The sequence below is a fragment of the Poeciliopsis prolifica genome, unplaced genomic scaffold, assembly GCF_027474105.1.
Source record: "Poeciliopsis prolifica strain line A6 unplaced genomic scaffold, Auburn_PproV2 SCAFFOLD001, whole genome shotgun sequence".
NCBI classification, from domain to species: Eukaryota; Metazoa; Chordata; class Actinopteri; order Cyprinodontiformes; family Poeciliidae; genus Poeciliopsis; species Poeciliopsis prolifica.
In genome coordinates, this window is record NW_026562376.1 from 24,728,432 (window position 1) to 24,746,665 (window position 18,234).

The 18,234-nt window shown below is 39.7% G+C and overlaps 1 protein-coding gene across 1 annotated transcript; it reads right to left on the bottom strand.

Annotated features, from left to right (window-relative positions):
• Positions 1–4,046: 4,046 nt before the first annotated feature.
• Positions 4,047–17,819, bottom strand: rassf9 (Ras association domain family member 9). Its single transcript, XM_055052893.1, has 2 exons — positions 17,523–17,819; positions 4,047–5,546 (listed from the first exon to the last, which is right to left on the bottom strand). The coding sequence occupies exons 1-2, from the start codon at positions 17,567–17,569 to the stop codon at positions 4,289–4,291; spliced, it is 1,305 nt and encodes a 434-aa protein (XP_054908868.1). The 5' UTR covers positions 17,570–17,819; the 3' UTR covers positions 4,047–4,288.
• Positions 17,820–18,234: the final 415 nt, after the last annotated feature.

An 18,234-nucleotide genomic window follows, 5' to 3' on the forward strand; every position in this document is an offset into this window, starting at 1 on the left:
GGTCAGGAAAAAATTTTTAAGAAAAAAAATAGAGAGGGAGAGAGAAGTAGGTCAGTTGTGCTAGCTTGACTATGACAAACTTAACATGTAGATACTCTGCAGAACTCTGTGTGTTTTGGCTCAGTTAAAAAAATCAGGTGACCTATACAAAACAACTGTCTGTCAGAGCATCAGTAGAGCAGGTGTTTACATTTGCTGATCAACCACCAGTGTCCAGATGATCACTGATTAACAATCATAATAAAATAAACACCAAGATGAAAACATAAAACTGTAATGTACTGAATGTTCTGTTCTTTATGTGGGAAATGTTTGCATATTTTTTGCTGTTGAATCCTGACACTAGTGGAGCTGTTGCCAGTCAATTCCCAGCCCACAAACTTAGATGGGATGAATGTGAGCTACAATATGGGTCACATGGTTTTCTTGGTGGTTTTCATGGTGACCTTGCATGGGTAACCCATGACAACCATTCAGCTCTTCCTCTGAGCTGCAGTTTTCAAGCTTCACACAGCTTGTGTGACTCCCCTCAACTCCTTCAGACTAGCCAGCAGCAATTAGCAAACACCTGGTGGAACCGTTCATCTGCTGAGCTCATTATAGGAGCTACTTCTCAGTGAAATGCTGGTAAAAACATAGTTAAAGGGTTAATAGAGGAGCCATGTTGTGATGACTTCCTGAAGGTGGGGTTTCAGAAGGAGCAGGAGTTTCTTAAAGAAACGGAGACCTAATTTCAAGAAGTTGAATTACAAAGTGAAATTGCTTTTAAGCCATATCTGGTGTAGGATTTCTATGACAACTGAAGTTTACATAGTCACTTGATTGTGCTCTAAAATGGACCAATGTGTTTGTAAAACATGTAATACTACCCTTTTAAATGTGCAGGGGCACACAAAATCATTCCTAGGGCTGCATACGTCCATTCGGACACTCCTTATTTATATCAATGCAATATATTCTTAGATTCATCAACATCTGAGTCAAGATAAGACGCAGCGTGAGAGCAGCTCAGTGCCAACCTGAAACCTTAAACCCAACCGGAGGCTCCTGTGTCTGATTGGCTCCTGAGAGAATAAAATATTTAGGCTCTTCCTTTCACCCGCTCAGTGCAAATCTCATTAACATTATAATACAAACACTAAGGTTTTTTTAAAATCTTTTTTTTCCCAAATTGCTGTCAGTGAGACGGATCATAAGAGCAAGACAGCCGAAAGCCACCTCTCCGTCAACAGGTGTGAGGCTCCGCTGTTAAACCGTCCACATTGTGAGCTCTCCGGCTTTTCATGCCTGCTTACTTAGTAGCTTGAGAAGGAGAAAGGGGAGAGCAATTACTCCGTGAAACAGATATCCCCCGGCTCCTCCGCTCGGCCCTGAGCACACAAAGTGTTGGTCTGTCAGCAGTACCTTCGCTTGAAGAGATCGCTTTGCTGTTTTCCCTGCTTCCCTGGCGACCGTTTCATTTGATTATATGCTGCGGCGGCTGAAAGCGAAGCTCTCAGGGAGCCGGGCCATTTCTCACCACTGACTCAGCCCGCGGAATCCGTCCATTTCAAGCTTTAGCAGGGCTTTAGTGTTCAGCGTCACCTTAGACGGAGGCAGTTTGGCAGCGGGTCTCGTCCTGCTCGCGGTGCTCTCATCTGCAGATGTCGGAACGACGTCATAAAGGCCTGCAGGAGCCATCTTTTTCTGTTAGGGAAATAAAATGGGCTTTGTTATGAGAGACTGTCTTTCAGTCAGAGTTCTCTTTTCAGGGTATTTTTGGAAAACAATCTTGTCACGAGGACAGATTTTTTTTTCATTTTTTTATTTTCAGTCTAAGTCCAAAGAATTAGCTCTAGTTTCAATATGAGGCATCATCTGGCCAATAAAAAGCCAGGCAGCTTAGCAACCACCCGAGAACCTTAACGGGAGAACACCGTGTTCCCCCTCACTAACTGTGATGGGGAAAAAAAATCTCTTAAAAATAATAAATGCTGCTGTGAGATGGTTATCTTTTTTTTGTTGTTGTCATTGTTGGAAGTCAAACTTTTTAAAACCCAGAACATTAAGAGGGTCCAGACACGAACAGCTGCGCTTCCAGTAACCACACAATTCCACGGCAATTTGCATAAACAAACAAACAAACAAACAAACATGTTTTTCAATGAAAAGCTTTTGTGCTAAAATGAGGTGGTTTTTCAGCAGTATCAGAATAGATGTGTTTACAAAAAGTTCAATAGAAATACTTTGTTTGTTTCACATTAGCCACATGATCAACAGTCAGATGTTACTGCTGGTGAAAACAACAAAAAAGAGAACAGGAAGTGGTAGAAAGACGGCTTTTTTTCTGAAAATTCCTGAGATTAAACTCAGATTTTTTTAAGCCATTTAAAAAAGAACCTACGATGACCTCGACACTCTGTCACAGGTTGGACAGGGAGCATTCACAAATATTTATTTTTTATGTCTTTTCATGTAAAAATTCAGATTCCCATCTGGATTTACATTTGACTCTGCTCCTGTCTTAAATCCTTTGGTCCCAAATCAGGTTTCTTCTTCTTCTTCTTGAGTTGCTTTGTGTGTTGCTTCATCTATCATCTTTGCTTTTCTTTCCACAAGGGCAAGTTTAGATATAATTAAATATCTGCCCTTCCTTAACTCGAATGTGGATCTCTGCAGTTTATTTCAAAAGTATCCCCCACTTCTTGTTTTTGTCTCAAAAAATAAACCAATTAAAAAATATTGAGATTGTGTTTGGAAAGAGACAAAAATAAAAAAAATTCAACATGAATACTTTAACGAGGCATTGTTCAAACAACAGTGGTGGTTTTATTGACTAGCTGTTGGATTGATGGTTCATAAAGCAGAAGCAACAACATAAAGCCGTTCCAAGTAGTGAGGATGTTAAAAAAAAAAAAGAAACAAAAGAATCAGTAAACGAGTTTAACTGGAAATTTGTGGGAGAAAAATATAACAACTTTTTTTCTTATCTCCAGCAGGCAGTATCACGGACGAAAACGTCACGAATGAAAGGAAATATGATCTCAAGCACTTTGGTTCATATATTTTTAGCTCCAATGTGGATAGTCCACCTGTAGCACAGAACTAAGAGGTTGTGCAGGAAGCTAGCATGTGGCCGTCATGGTCGGCCTTCTCGCCTGCAGCCAGTTCTGTCTTGCATGAATTATTTACCTTTTTTACACCTGAAGTGTTTGTGTGTTTGAAGAAAAGCGGAAATTGAATAAACGTCAGATGAAAAAGTCACAATCATAATCAGTGGATGTAAAAGTGGCACCTCTGTTAAGATGCCAGGATTGTTTGATGAGACTTTGATGAGTCAATTCAAATGTTTTTCCAGTTTTTATGCTGCACATCTGTGCAAGTCAGCTGGAAAACTAATAAAGAAGCTTCAGCCGGGCTTTGCAGCACAATAGACCAAATGCTACCAACATGCCAGGTCTTCACACGCAACTCTGGATTAGAAAACGGGAAGCGTTACATCTTAAAAATCAACTTTTTGCTTTCTTTTTAATGTCATAGTAACTGGACCCACAGATATCCAACAACTTCTAGCACCATAAAAATTTGGAAAAAGTTTGCTTTTCTTTCTTTCGGTAAAGAAAACGTAAAAATCCTTTTTACTGTATGTTTTAAATCTGCAATAATTTTTTCATAATAATTACTATTTGCTTCATAAACAAACTGTTTTTACTTCTAAGTAAATCAGATTTTTGTCGCCCTCAGGCAGTTTTACTTTGATGATCGTGGCTCATGTGGCAGAAGGTTTGGACACTATTAGACCAATTCAAAATGCAAAAGTTTTAATAGCGTTTCACTGAGAAGTAAGCATTTTGCACAGCTGAATGGTTGCCATGGAGACTAAAAGATTTCTCTTACATAATTAAAAGAATCAAGGCAAGACTCCAATAAAGTTTTTGATGAAGGAGTAGCATTATGACATGATACAAAGTTGATTTTTGCAGAAATACTGTCCTTTAACAGGTTTAAACAGCAACAATTTGGACATTTTTACTAATTTACTTTGGTAAATATGACAAAACATCTCATTGAAGTTGGAAAAAGTGATTTATTTCACAAAAATATCCGACATTGAAGCAGGAAAGTTTTGATGTTTTTTATACCCAGTGTATGTACAGCAAAAAAAAACAAACAATAAATATATCTCTCTAGAAAAGCAAGAAGCCAGTTTTTCTCTTTTGCTTAAAGTTAGTGTACATAGCTTGAAGGCTCAACCCTACAGATGACCAGTGAGAAGCAACACCTGCATCTGGTGTGTTACGTAGCGTCTCTAAACATCTGTATCAAGTGGGGGAGGGAAGTCCAGACACGGCGACAGTGAGTCCTGGCTGTGGGTGGAGCTAATTCCCGTGTCAGAATCCGTGTCTGTGGCGTCCGCCGGCGACGGGCTGGGTTTGAGTTTTACTGTTCGGCTCAGGCTGTCCTGAGGCTCGTGTTTGAGGAGGACGAGGCTGGACTTCGTTTCCTCCATGCTGTCCATGATTTGAAGGGAGTTAAGCTCGGCAGCTAGCTGCCAACATTCCTGGTCCTTGGCCCTGAGCGAACCGTCCATGTACATGAGCTTCTTGTCCATTTCTGCAACTTGGTTCTGCAGATTCACTCCACTGAAAAGGCTGCGCTTCAATTCATCCTGTAGTCTCTCGACTTCTGCTTTGTAGAAGGATTCATTGCTTTCGGAAAGGGATGCAGCGGCGGCCGCCCCGTTCTGCTCGCCTTCCTCTTCCGGAACCGGAGGGAGGCCAAGCTTCCTCAACTCAGCGTCGATCTCCCGGGACAGCTGGAGGATGAAGTCCTCGTGATGCTGGACCTGCGTTTCCAGCTGCTCGATGCTGTTGCAGGCGTAAAAGTACTTCTCCAGCTGCTCCTCGCTGTTTGCTGCCAAACTCAACCCACAGGCCTGGTCCGAGAGACTCTCTGAGTCGTCTCGCGGTCGGTTCTGGAAACACTCGATCTCTGAGTCCACCTCCCTCATGCGCTGGATCTGCTCTCTGATGGTGTGGTCCTGGTTGAGGATGAGCTGCACCATCCGTTCCACCTCCTCGGTGCCTGGGCAGTTCCTGTTTTCATTGTGAAGTTGCTCAAGCTTCCGGAAAGCCTTCCTCACCATGCGCTTTTGCTTGTCAGCTGGCAGAGGGTGGGCGTGCTGAGCCCGACTGAACTCCCATCGCTTTGCCCTGGCTCCTTTGGACTTCGCACCCTTCTTCGCTGTCTGCGGAACGAAATCGCTTGTTTTCACCAAAACGAACTCGATGAAGGGTTTCTCATCGCCCCAAGCGTACCAAAGTCTCAGGATTCTGGTGAGAGGTGGCAAGGCCCGTTCGAACCCTCTCCAGCGCTCCACGAGACAGAAGTCTTTGGGTTCCCCGTCCAGAAGCCTTTTGCTCTCCGGAAGAGACTTGTGGTCCTCCAGTAACGCCTGAATCATATCTGTGCATGTTGTGTGCTTTGTGACTCCGCAGACGACCTTCTCCTCATTGCAGACGGTAACTTGAATCTCCTTCCCGACCACAGGATCAGTATGTTTAGTCCTGGGCGAAAGAGAGAAAGAAAACAATGTTTACAATTGTGGCTTTGGAATGGCATGTTTGGAAAACATCCACTTTCACCTACGGTAGTTTTTGCTAAGTCCGAGTGACCGGTGACCCGCTCAATGTCCACCCTATCTTTACCACTAACCGTCTTTCCACTTCCAAAACTTTGTCAGTATCCCACTGATGTAAAGCAAATTACAATGTTTGCATTAAATAAAAAAACACAATTAAAATCACATGTGAATAAGCTCGTTCACACAATGTCAATGGACGCCATCATCCCTTGTGTGATTGGAGTTTTCCCAAAATAAAACCATCTCATCCTAGCGCCAAAACTTTTCATCAAAATTAAGAGTTTTCTTGAAATTAGTATGTTTCCATTAAGCAAATGTAATTTTGAAATGTCAAATTGTGCAGTTATATGGTGAATGGAAACACAACTAGTCACTGCTGGAGCCTCCGCTACTATCTAATGCAATGAACAGAGAAAAACTCAACATAGACATAACTTTAGTTTTCCCCAAATATTCTTAAGCATTATTTTGAGTTCTTGTTGCAAACTGGATGCATCATTACACACACAGCTTATAGAACAAGACAACATTTGACGGCAAGACCACACTGGATAACATGACCACCATTTCCTAAATAAAAATGTTTGACAGTCTCTTAAAGCAGTGGTTACAACAATATAGCCTTGAATGAAACTTAAATATAACACCATTCCACCTCTTTTCATGACTCAATGCTACATTGATGCTTTTCCATTAGGCCAGTGAGCATAAAACTGGATTCAGTCATTTTGTGCTCCCCTGCTTGATTCTATTAGGCTGTTACTCAGCATCTTACTCATCAGAGACGATCATTTGGTTCTGAGCTATTTAACCCCCAGGCCCTCATTAGGGTTTTGTCTGCATCATAAAACTTGTTCAAAAATTGACCACTGATGGGCTGATGATGTCCATCTTTTACCGGCCTAATGGAGCACCGGTAATATGCCGGCCCTAATATCCACTCATTAAAGGACACGCAGGCAGCCACAGTAGATAACGTAGCCAAACATTTCAATCTGATTTGAAGATAAAGAGGGACGCATAAAGTTATCGGTTTGTTCTGATGATGACAGGTTTGTATCTTTTTTTTGAAGATGATGTGATTTATTGGAAGTCTGTTATTGTCTGCCAAGTTCCTGTTTCTCTGAGTTACATTTTGAGCAAAGGCCTCTGAAAACAAAAGCAAAATGACTCATAATTCTCCTACAGCTACAGTCCCAACCTAACCAACAGAAAGATCATTTGCATAATGTCACTGAAAGACAAAAACATGAACTCCCACTGTGATCCTGAACCTAGGGCTAATTTTGTGGTTTGAAGAAATATTGTTAAACTTTGGCAACCTGGCCGATGTCAATTCAAGAGCCTCTTAGCATCAGTAAATCAAATTAATGTGCCGTCTAATGTTAAGTTTCACTTGGAAAAGGTTCACACACTTTGTTTCAACTAGTAAAACTGAATGACATCAGCTTATCATCTGCTGGGTTTGGTGTTTCTGCTTTGATATATTTTGCCCTATGACCATGTCTGTTTTCCTTTTAAAATGCTATATAATGAAATACTACATAATTTACAAGGTTTTGTAAGTATTTTCAAACCTCTTGACCTTTTTTTTTTTTATTTTGTGTCTTTACTAGCACAAATATGGAGAGGGAAAAGTGTCAGATTACAATATATAAGTTAAGAAATAATTACTTAACTGTGTCATTAATGTATTAAAAATAAATAATGCAATAAATACAGAAATAACTGATTAAATGTGAAATCATAAGTGGTTCAATAAAATGTTTCTGATTTCATTTTAAAATATGGATATAATTATTTCACGAGTTAAATTATTTTATGATCTTGTGCTGCAGCACATCGTGAATTAATTGAAAAAGTCCACTTCACACATCCCATCCGCATTTTAAGAATGATTTCTTTTATTTGCCACTCTCCTCTTTCCATACGTAAACCTCAACTGATTTTAGATCTGAACAGTGACAAACAACATTTATATTCGCTCCCAGTGTCAACACCTTGTAGAATCTCCTTTCGCTAAAAGCACACTGCTAGTTTGTGGGGAATGTCTCCTGACTTTTGCACATCACGAAAGTCCTTCCATAAAGAACTAATGTGAAAACAGAAGCGGAAACCCTACAAACAACAAAACAACTGCAATTGAGAAATGCTCATAAAATGGAAACAAGTTAGAAAAAGTAAAAGTAAGAAAAAAAATGTAGCAAATACAAAAAACAGGAAGTATAAAATGCTGCAAAGTTACTCCATAAAATGGAAGTCCTCCAGACCACTAGGGGCTGTCTAGAGTATCAGCATATTTACATTCCTAAATATGTTGCTGTTGTATAATACTTCGAAAGAGTTTGCCAAAGAAGTGTAAAGCGATTTTCTTTCTTCTGGACATCCCATATAAATCACAACAGGTCTGATCCCATGTCATTTGCTGATTGACTCCCCCTAGTGGGCTGGAGCACTTCCGTTTCACGGATCGAGTTTGCAGTGTTTCATACTTGCTGTCGCTTTTGCTGTTTAGCTTCACATTTTTCCTTTTGCTTCTTTTTCTCTGTCATTGCTGCGGTGTACTGTTGCATTTGCTTTTCATGTTTTGGAGTTTCCATCAGTCATGGGTTTGCATCACATTTTGAAGCTTGTTGTGTGTTTGCACCTGTTGGTTGCCATAGTTACGAATAATCTAATGATGGACAGTATCTGCTTCATCTCAACTTTTGCCACCCACTGAACAGCAGGAGAAAATAAAGATGATAGCGATATCCATTGTGTCATATCTCAACAGAGATAAAATCGTTCTTTCTGAATGGAGCCTACAAGTTATCTCCCATTTAGCAAGTTTTAAACTTGATACCACAGTGATTTGGTTGCAGCACAACATGAAAACATAACCAGAGTGCTGTGTAAACTCCAACTGAATCAAGTCTCTGGAATTTCGCACATTGCGTATTAAAGCCCAGTTAATGGTTAGGCAAACCTTCGCAGGAAATCGGGGAGAAGAAAATACCTGAGGGAACAAACTCGACCCGACTCTGGCATTTCTACACATCTCGCGTGACAAATGCACCCACTGTTTGTATTCCCCACTAATGCTACCGCTGCAAAATGAAGGAAGCAGCGGGTAGAAGCAAACAGCCACACCTAATCTCACACAGCAGGTCTACCATTAGTCATATAGGTGACAGAGTATTAGGGCTATGGTGGAAAACAAAGGAGGAGTCGATTAAAAAAAAAACAAAAAAAAAAAACATTTTTTGAGATTATTCTGAGGAATTTTCTAGAAAAAACAAACCCTTTTTAAAATCAGAGATGTTCATGTTTTTTAATATAATTTCTGAGATTACTCTCAAAATATTCAGATTTTTTTGTTTGTGCTTCCTGAAGTTCAGAAAAGAAAAAAATTCAAGAAAAAACCATGAAGGAGCTTGCCATTTTTTCATAAGGATATGGAAGTGAAGTGAATGAACAAAGCAGACTTTTATAAATAAACCAAGGTGTAAATATGTGACAAACATGTTGCTCTGGTCAGTCATTAACAGTGAAATAAATACACTGTACAGACAATTGTGTATTTTGGAGTGGGTGAGCCAAGGCCTCAGCTGTACAGGAAGAGCAGACAGCAGAGCAGGGAAACACCTGTGTTTGTCCTGGGCCACAATCACCGACTCTCAGGCAACTTCCTGCCGCTGCAGTTTGACCACAGAGGGAGGAAGGGGAAGAATGGGTTCCATATCGGTCACCACCAACATGTTTTCAGCTCACCTCCAACTTGGGAAATATTAGTTAGCGGCAGCTCTCGTCACAGTGGTTTTAGTCTGGATGGAGCGCAGCCTTTCAGAGACCAGAGACCAATATGTTGCCTCTGGATCCACAAGAGGAAGACATTTCTGTTTAATGTGTAAAAAAGACTACAACTAACACACTTCATCAAACCTTACACAATGTTAGCTGGCCGCCAGCCAGCCTTTTGATGCACCTGGATTTTTGAGAAGTATCAGTTTAAAAACTGCCTAGCTTTTTTTTTCCTTTTTTTTTTTAGCATTCTGTCAAACTAATGCCATAACCTTGTTAGAACAATTATATCAGTACAACATGGAAAGTTTGTTTGTTATCAGCATATTTAGCATAAAAATGTTCATTTGTATAACTCTATGTACTCTTGAGTGCTTTAAGACTGCTTCAGCTTGCTGTTAGCTTTATTTTAGCTTGGCTAATTGTTTTATTTAGCTGTTTGCTTCCTGATGACTGTAGCTTGCTACTAGCTTCCTCTTAGCTCCAGCTTGCTGTTAGCTTCCTGTTAGCTACATCTGACTGTTATTTTCAGCTAGCTGTTACCTATAGCTAGTTGCTAGCTTCACGTTTGGTTCAGCTAAGCTTTAGCTTCCTGTCTGAGTCATTTAAAGGAAAGCTGTTTTCAATAACTTGTGGACTTAGGACGTCTTGTGATCATATAAAAAGCTGGGCCTTTTTACATAACTCAGGTTAAATTCCACTTCTATTACTGGTTGTAATTGTCCAGTGGCTTGACAAGGTGAGGGAAGTTCATTTCAATGCAATCTGTGGAGTCAGGTTTTCAAATCACAGCTTATTTTAAAGTGATTTATTTAAGATAAGCCGCATTATGTTCTACATTGCCTTAGGATCAACTACTAAAGTGAGAAGTAAAACACGTTGAAATTCCCCACATTCAAAACAAGGATTAGTTTAACAGACTGGTTAAATGACACCACTAACAAAGTTACTCTTTGAAGGGATTTAATAGGTTGTTTCTATTACATATTCACTTTTTCCTGCATAAACAGCCCTTAACTGGAACTCTTATCACTGAGATGTGTGGTTCATATAATTACCCTAGGCTTTAGAGTTAATTGGTGAAAATACTGAAAACCTACAATTCATTGTGTAAACCTACAATTCAATTCAAAATAATAAGTCATAGTTTAAAATACAACAAAGTATGTCATTCATACGTAAAATGAAGGTGAACCTGGATGTTTTCACATCTGAAAGTCCAGATGAGACTCAGATGGGAAAACAATCGATTTGGTTCGATTAGGGACCAAATTGAAACATTTGTTACACTTTCAGCTGCACTTCACTTTACTGCTGTACTTTGGGCAACATGTTTATTTTCCCACTTTGATGACGCTGTATCACAAACCACTGAAGGAAACTACACAAAAATCTCTGAAGACACAAAGCGCAACTTCTTTTGTCACAAAATGGACACAGAAATGCAGTGGTGTCATATTTTAGTGGATATTGGATTTCTCTTTTGCTAGCGCTAGCATTGCCTGTGTGTTTTTGGGTTTATTTACCCAGAAAGCCCAGCATTTCCAGAATGTCTGCTTCTTGCTTTTGGAGCGGTCTCCAGTCCACTTGACATTTATAATATGCATTCGAAACACAGCAGAGTTCATTTCAACCAAACGGAGATCTTGGTTTGTAGGTAGACCAGAGTTCAATTACGCATCCACACAATGAACCAGACTTTCTAAGCAGATAAACTAGAGTTTAACTAAAGTGGACTAAACAGAAGTGGTGTGAATGCACTGTAAGACTTCAAAGATGCATCACTGTGAAATGACGAATGTCTTTCTTGAAGAAAATGTTGCATGAGAACAAACATTTTGATGACTGTAGTCATCGTCAGGAATGCTAGAACACACACAACCATGCTTCAGTGGACTGATTGCATCACAAATGAAACTATGATAAGGGCTGAGACTTTCTGTGCCACTTCGGATGCTGAACCGGATTCAGAAAATGAGGGTGCCTTCATAAGTCAAACACCATTGCTTGTTAAAAGATAATTCAATCAGGGATGTGGATACAAACTCGAAGCAAATGCTTGGCATGCGGAACTAGAGAGCAGGACGCGAGACGATTCACCTCCATGTCCCCGTCCATCTACAGCTCGTCACAGTGAGGACAGATGCCGAGTAGCTAATGGCACAGGACTGGTTGGAGCTCAGGGGTTCACACTTGAGTGCATTCAAGAAACCCGAGCAGACCCGTCTGACCTCAGGTTGAACTTGGAAGCTCTGATGCACCGGTAGACATCAGACATGTGGGAGGAAACTTCTTCTTAATTATAGAAATTCAGGACACGGGGTTCAGTGTGGAAGGTTTGCTTTGCAGCTAGACCGCGGTGGCATGGTCCTATCAGTCGTAACACTCGTAATAACAACTCTAATTCCCTGTTGTGTCAGCAATTTGCCAGATGCAAGTTTTCGCAGAGGACTGCGTGCAGGTGGTTTTAACAGGCCGCAGCAAATGACAGAACTCACAAGCTTTCACTGTCTCTGCACGTCAACTAAGGTTGGAAAATGTGAGATAATGCCACAGTGGCAATGACTCTTATGTCATTAGTGCAATTTAAAGTGCAAGAAATATGATCAGTCACACTTGATAAAAGCTATGTTAGATGACATTTAAATAAAAGTTGAACATCATTGGGTTGGTATGACAAGCTGCGTTCACCTCTCTGACCTGATGGACATTTCTAATGGTTCTGTACGGTGGATCTATCTCTACTCATCTTATATTTCTCACTGGTTCTTTCAGTTTCTCTGGATTACATCTTATCAACTTCCCCACAATTTATGGTTTGGATTTTGGACCTTGGACTATGTTTTTGTTGCCGTTTATTACATAAACTCTGACCTTGTCAGCTCTTGGATCCTCCAGTCACCACACCATTGAAAAAAGGTTTTCTTCAATGCACATTTTGCAGTATTGCATTAGTAAAAGTTTATGGAAATGGCACTCTAATCAGAAAAAAAAAAACAGTTTCGGTAAAAGGTTTCTAAGCTCACTTGAGGACGGTTTTGGGAGATGGAAACACAATTGCGGAATAAGTTCTGGCGTAGCAAACTCTCCCATCCAGTTTCGGGTCGGTGCACAAAACTTGAGAAAATGATTTCAAAGTTCACGCCTCCAGAACTGGGGTCGCGATAATGGAATATTCTTTGGCTAGTTTTTAAACGATGACGGGAAAATCTGAAGGTGATCTGATAACTTGGTAACTAAACTTATCTAATGTAGACAAAATCATAGGTCAAAAACAAAAAAATCCGTGAGTGATCAGATGTTCCTGAAACACTTGAAATGTGTAGAACAGCACTTTGCACCAATCTGACAGCTGAAGGACCTAAACAACAGATTTAAAATTATACACAACATCTTTGTTGTGGAGTTTATATGTCTACTTATCCAAAAGATTACACGCAAAAGTTGCTTTAGAATTAAAAATGTTTATTTTGTTGACATACTGTTTTTGATTAAAATGCAATAATTTTCTTTGGAATTTTTAGTCAGCATTTTCTTAACTGATTTGTGTGTAGAAGCACAGAAACTTAATATCTATTTACCTCAATTCTACATCTCCTCAGGCTTGCAGGCCATCTTTACCTCCAGTGACAGCCAAAAGTATAAATTAACATGACACGTCTGCAGTAATGTATGTTTTCGTTCAAACAGCTCATTATGGCGCTGGACGGAAAGCTGAAAGATCAATAAGGATATTGAATTTCCTTCTGAGCTGGACATGCATGTTTGTTACAAATGTCAATGTGTAATAGGAGCCATTTTGTTCAAACCTACAAATGTCAATGTCATTACATCAGAGAAGAAGAGGTTGGTGGAAACAGAAGGTTTGTAAACAGTCATTCTAAATAGGTTTTCTGGATTTAATAAACGAATGACAGTTATTCTCTCGCTGTTTGAATGTTTGAAAATCTGACCATTAGGTTAAACTTTGTCATTCAAACTACCTGACAAAAACTCTACTTCAGTAAAATGTGTTTACTTGTGGAATGTTGTAAGACGTATGATGATGCTAAGTAAGATTATGAAAAATAATCTTGAGTGAATGTTAATACACAACCAAACCGAAACTTTCTCATTGGCCTTTCCTGGACCAATCAAATTAGCTTTGGCCATCTTGTCTTAATCCAGTTATCTGAAAAGTTTATTTCAAGTTTATTCCACCCGAAACAAATATGGATACCACTAAAGAGATAGATCAAGTCAAAGGTTCACAGCCAACCAGGAACCAAGCTTTTCCAAAATGTTTGAGACTTCAAATTATTTATTTTAAATATTCTTAATCCACCATTTGATTATCGTGCAATTCACAACCTTAAAGTCATGAAAACATTTAACTACAGTCTGAGATGGATTGCACAAAAATCAATACTTTGCTTAAAATCAAAAGTTAGATGCTAATATTTTTTGGGACATTAAAGCAAATATTAATTAAAGTGTGGATATACAATTGCTTACATACAATGGATTTTTTTGGGAGTGAGAAAGTAGAAAAAAAAAAGCACAAAACTGTCAAACCAAGTTTTGCTTTTCTAAACTTTACTGGACTGGTTTTGTAATGACTCCTCTATGGAGCTCATTTGGGGCCATAAAGTTTGTTAAAAAAAAGACCTTGTATCTGAAAAGTAGTTTTTTTCAGTTTCACTTTCTTTCAGTTTCAAAACTTTTTTTTCCCAGTTTCAAAATAATTTGTCACTTTCAAATATTCCCCAATTTCTGCTTATTTTCCCTTTGAAAAAGGGAAGATAATTTTTTCCTGGGAAAAAAAGGATAAAACAGTCTACAATTATATGACTTGACAAGGATGAGTTTCTTTAACTCATGTGTTGATGCTTTCTATGAATATTAAAGGAAACCAAACCAGAGACAGAAAAAAGAAAAAAAGAAAAGCAGGACAGGAACAACCAACTTCTGGACAGAAGGGGCTTCCTGTCGTTCTTATCTGAGCGAGGATGAGGGATGGAGGAGGAAATAACATTGCGTCTCTATCTGGATGTGTCCATCTCTGAGATGACTCCCACTGTGATAGGCATCTCTGACCAGACACAACACAAACCCTCTCCTCTGCGAGCCCCCCCTCCACCAAACCTGCTGCGCTCCCCTCCTCATCTCTGAATCTCCAAATTAGGTTTTCCTTGGATGAAAGATAAATTGCTTCCCCTGACTCAACCAGTGCAAATAGCATCTTTTTATTTGTTACCTTCTGCGAGATGTTTTGGCAGCTAATTGGCCTTGGGTACAGCAGAATGCCGAACCCACCAGATACTTTTAGCCACATTTCTCACTGGCCGGCAAGATCAGCCTTTGTATGTTTAATAACATCAGAAAATGTATTCTAATTTACTGAATATGACTGGAAATGTTAATATGAGATGAAGATTATTGAGGGTGCTAACATTACAATAACTAAGACATAGAGCAGTTTGACGACACCTGGTACGTATTAAATACTTTATATTGGTAAAAAAACTGTTTGAGGATGTTCTATTTTATTAACGTTTTGAACATGTTGCAACAGGCCCTAATTTAGTCTTTTTGGGGGGGTGAAATGTAACCATATTTTAGACCTCTTCTGCCGCAACGTCATTTTGGATACTTTCTAAAGCCAAACACAGAGCGTATCCAAATGTCTGGAACCGATAAGCAGGGTTGTTAAACAAGTCGCTTAGCAATTCATAGGAAATCAACTACTGAGAACTGATTGATTGAAGACATTAAGCTGTTTTGTTTTCATGTTGGATGGCAACCGCTTCAGAATATGTTCTCTGCGAAACACCAACGACTCTCCTGTCAGCTACCAAGAGGCTGAGAGAATCTAAGCCAACACATTTCATCCTCTGACAAGTTTTAATGTTTCACAGCTCGGCACAGCATCTCGGTGCGAGTTTGAGCCAGTCTCTGTAATCAAACGTCTGACATATCTGCAGATCTACACGCTTCACATAATTATAGGTGCTACAATTGTAATTACCGAGCAAAGCACACGCACTCGCACACCGAGCGGCAGACATACTAACGTAAGACAGCGACCAGAGACGACTTTAGTCTGACTGTCTGAAGTTATCAAAGGCTGTGGAGAGCTTGAAGAGATCTAAAAACAAATCCAGGCTAGTGATGGTGCCACTGTCAAAGCGTTTAGCGGTAATTAAACATAATAGCCTGCTTTATATCTTTGTTGACTCTGTAGGTGATTAAAGTTTCTGATAAGTAGAGCTAATGAAAATTCACTCCCCCTCTCTTAGAATCTGACTTGCCAGAACAGTTTCTAGAAGAGTTTGAATGATGACCCACAGACAAAATAAACTCCTGCATTCTTTCTTTTAACCCAAATGCTGAGGTTTGCACTTTTGAGACGTTGGGTTAAAAGAGACTTGAGAAGGTCCCACTTGAATTGGAATCAGAATCTGCATTTTTTGGCAAGTTTGTGCGCTTGTGGAGGCTGTTTTTTTGCAAATAGCACCAACCTCAAACAGTTTGTGTCCAGGATGTGTGGAGTCTGCAGTTATTTCAACTTCAAAAGTTCTTTGATCCCAAAGATAAATTAAATATTAATAATATTTTGTGGATGAGCCAAAGCACAGTGATGGATAAAAAAAATCAGTCAAAATGAATCTGATCAGACTTCATTAAAATTCACAGATTAACATGCAATAGATGATTCAACATGCTGTATAATAAATCATTGTTTATAGATTTCGACTTCAGCGACTTTAGTTTACACTACAGAAAAAGTTTGTCCACTTAAAACTTTAGGAGTGCTAGCTATAATCATTTTTTTACACTTTATGTGGACAAAGGCAATATAATGATGTATATCATTTTGAAATGTTGCTTTTTAAATTGTTTGTCAGTAAAAGTCTTATTACACATATTGGCGTTGATAGCATTAGCCCTTTAGTTAGCATTCAACTAATAATAAAATAATGCTTAATTTTAACACTAATATAGTATAACATACCTGTAACTGGTCTGAACCTTTGTTTGCTGGTCAATTTACTGTTTCTCTCTATTTTTTAATTTTAAGCTAGCATAATGGCTTCAGGCTGCAAAAAATGTTTTCTAACTTTAATCACATTTATTAATGTTGCACTGTCTCATTTTTAATAAATACTGACAAAAAAATCAAGTAAGCAAAATTGATATGGATTAATCCAACTGCTGCATCAGTATTAATAACTCAGATTGCTAAGTGAGTCTGATATTAGAAGTTCTACTGTGGCTAAGCTAACTACTGATAGAAACTTCAATTCTTGCTCCAAGACAGAAACTTTTCTCAAAAATGATGCAACTCGCATCATTTTTGAGCAACACTGCAAAAACGAAGAACAACTGACTGAACCAACGTCTTCTGTTCAGCTCCAATCAGCGTTTTTCCAAGATAATTACGAAATGTTAGAATTGAATCCCTGCTGAACATTAAAATACAGTGCAAGAAAAACTAACGTTACTTTATCATCCGAGCCCACAGAAGTTACCACTGAGCAAACCTTGTATTTGCAACTTCAAGACACACGACTGGCCCTCTGCCAGGAGAGATGGATCAGAAGCTTCAGATGGCTGTTTTCCAAACTGCTGCAGAAAACTGAATAAAACAAGAATGTTTCATGCTGCACTGCAGAAGTTGAAGCATATTTTCTAAACGCAGTTTTGACAGAAAAGGTTGCTGTGATTACAGAGCAGGAGAAGGTCAAAGGTAAGATCATAATTTCTGAGGACTGAGAGGTGACAGCAAAACTAAACCATCCCTATCCCTCTCCAAATGTGTCAGAACTGCTGCTATTTCCAATAAAAAATTTTACACACGCACCTCAGGATTTACAGTAAAATCTGCGGTTGGAGTCAACATTGCAGTCTAATCCTCAGAGGTTTATAATGTGTCATAAACGGGATTAAACACATCTGTTTAACTCTGTTATATTGCTTCCTGAGGTACACATGAACAGCAGCTTAACCCGCTTTGTTCCTGAAGCTGCACAAATCCGACGCGCACCGCGTAATCCGGCTCCGCGCACAGACGCGCCTTCTCCCTGCCCCGGAGAACACGCACTTGGTCGGTTTCGAGTAACCCTCCGACCATTACCTGTTCTTCAGTCGAGCTTTCAGGAAGTTCTTTCCAAACGGAGCCATGACTCTGGAACGCGACAGAGCGGACGGGCGGGGAGACGGACGGACGGCCAAGACGGTCCCGGCGATCCCAAAACGCGCTACGGTCCCAGCGGCATGGCAGGACGCTCACTGACTGCGCTGTGCTGGAATGTTTCAGATGGGGAGAGAAAAAAAAAGTTTGCAGGAGCGTCCCGACTGCAACTCTGTCCGCCCCCATCCGAGGGAGGCGTTTCCTGAGAAACTCTGGTCCAACTCTGCCCCCTTCCACCTGTGGGAGCCGCCGCAGGTGGAGACGCTGAACCAGATCCGCCACTCTTACACTGCAGTAGGAAAACGTCTCTTCTTGTCGTTTGTTTCTTTTGACGTTATTTTTTTGTTGGCCATTTTAAAGCCCAACCAGTCCAGCTGGCAAAGGTCTCGCCCAGACACAGGACAGGACACACACAGTGAACAACACATGAGTAAACTGCTGCTCTTCAAACTCCATTACGTTTGAAATAAACCCCAAAGAAATTTCTAATGAATATATATGTTAGGGGCAGCAGTAAGTCTGCTGGGTCTCTCGCTGTTTCCATTTACCATTATTGAGCAAGCTATACTTGAGAAAACACATCCATTTTATAGAAACATGCTCATTTTGCAAAAACTCACGCTTTTTTAAAAAAACAAAATAGTCTGTACTAGGA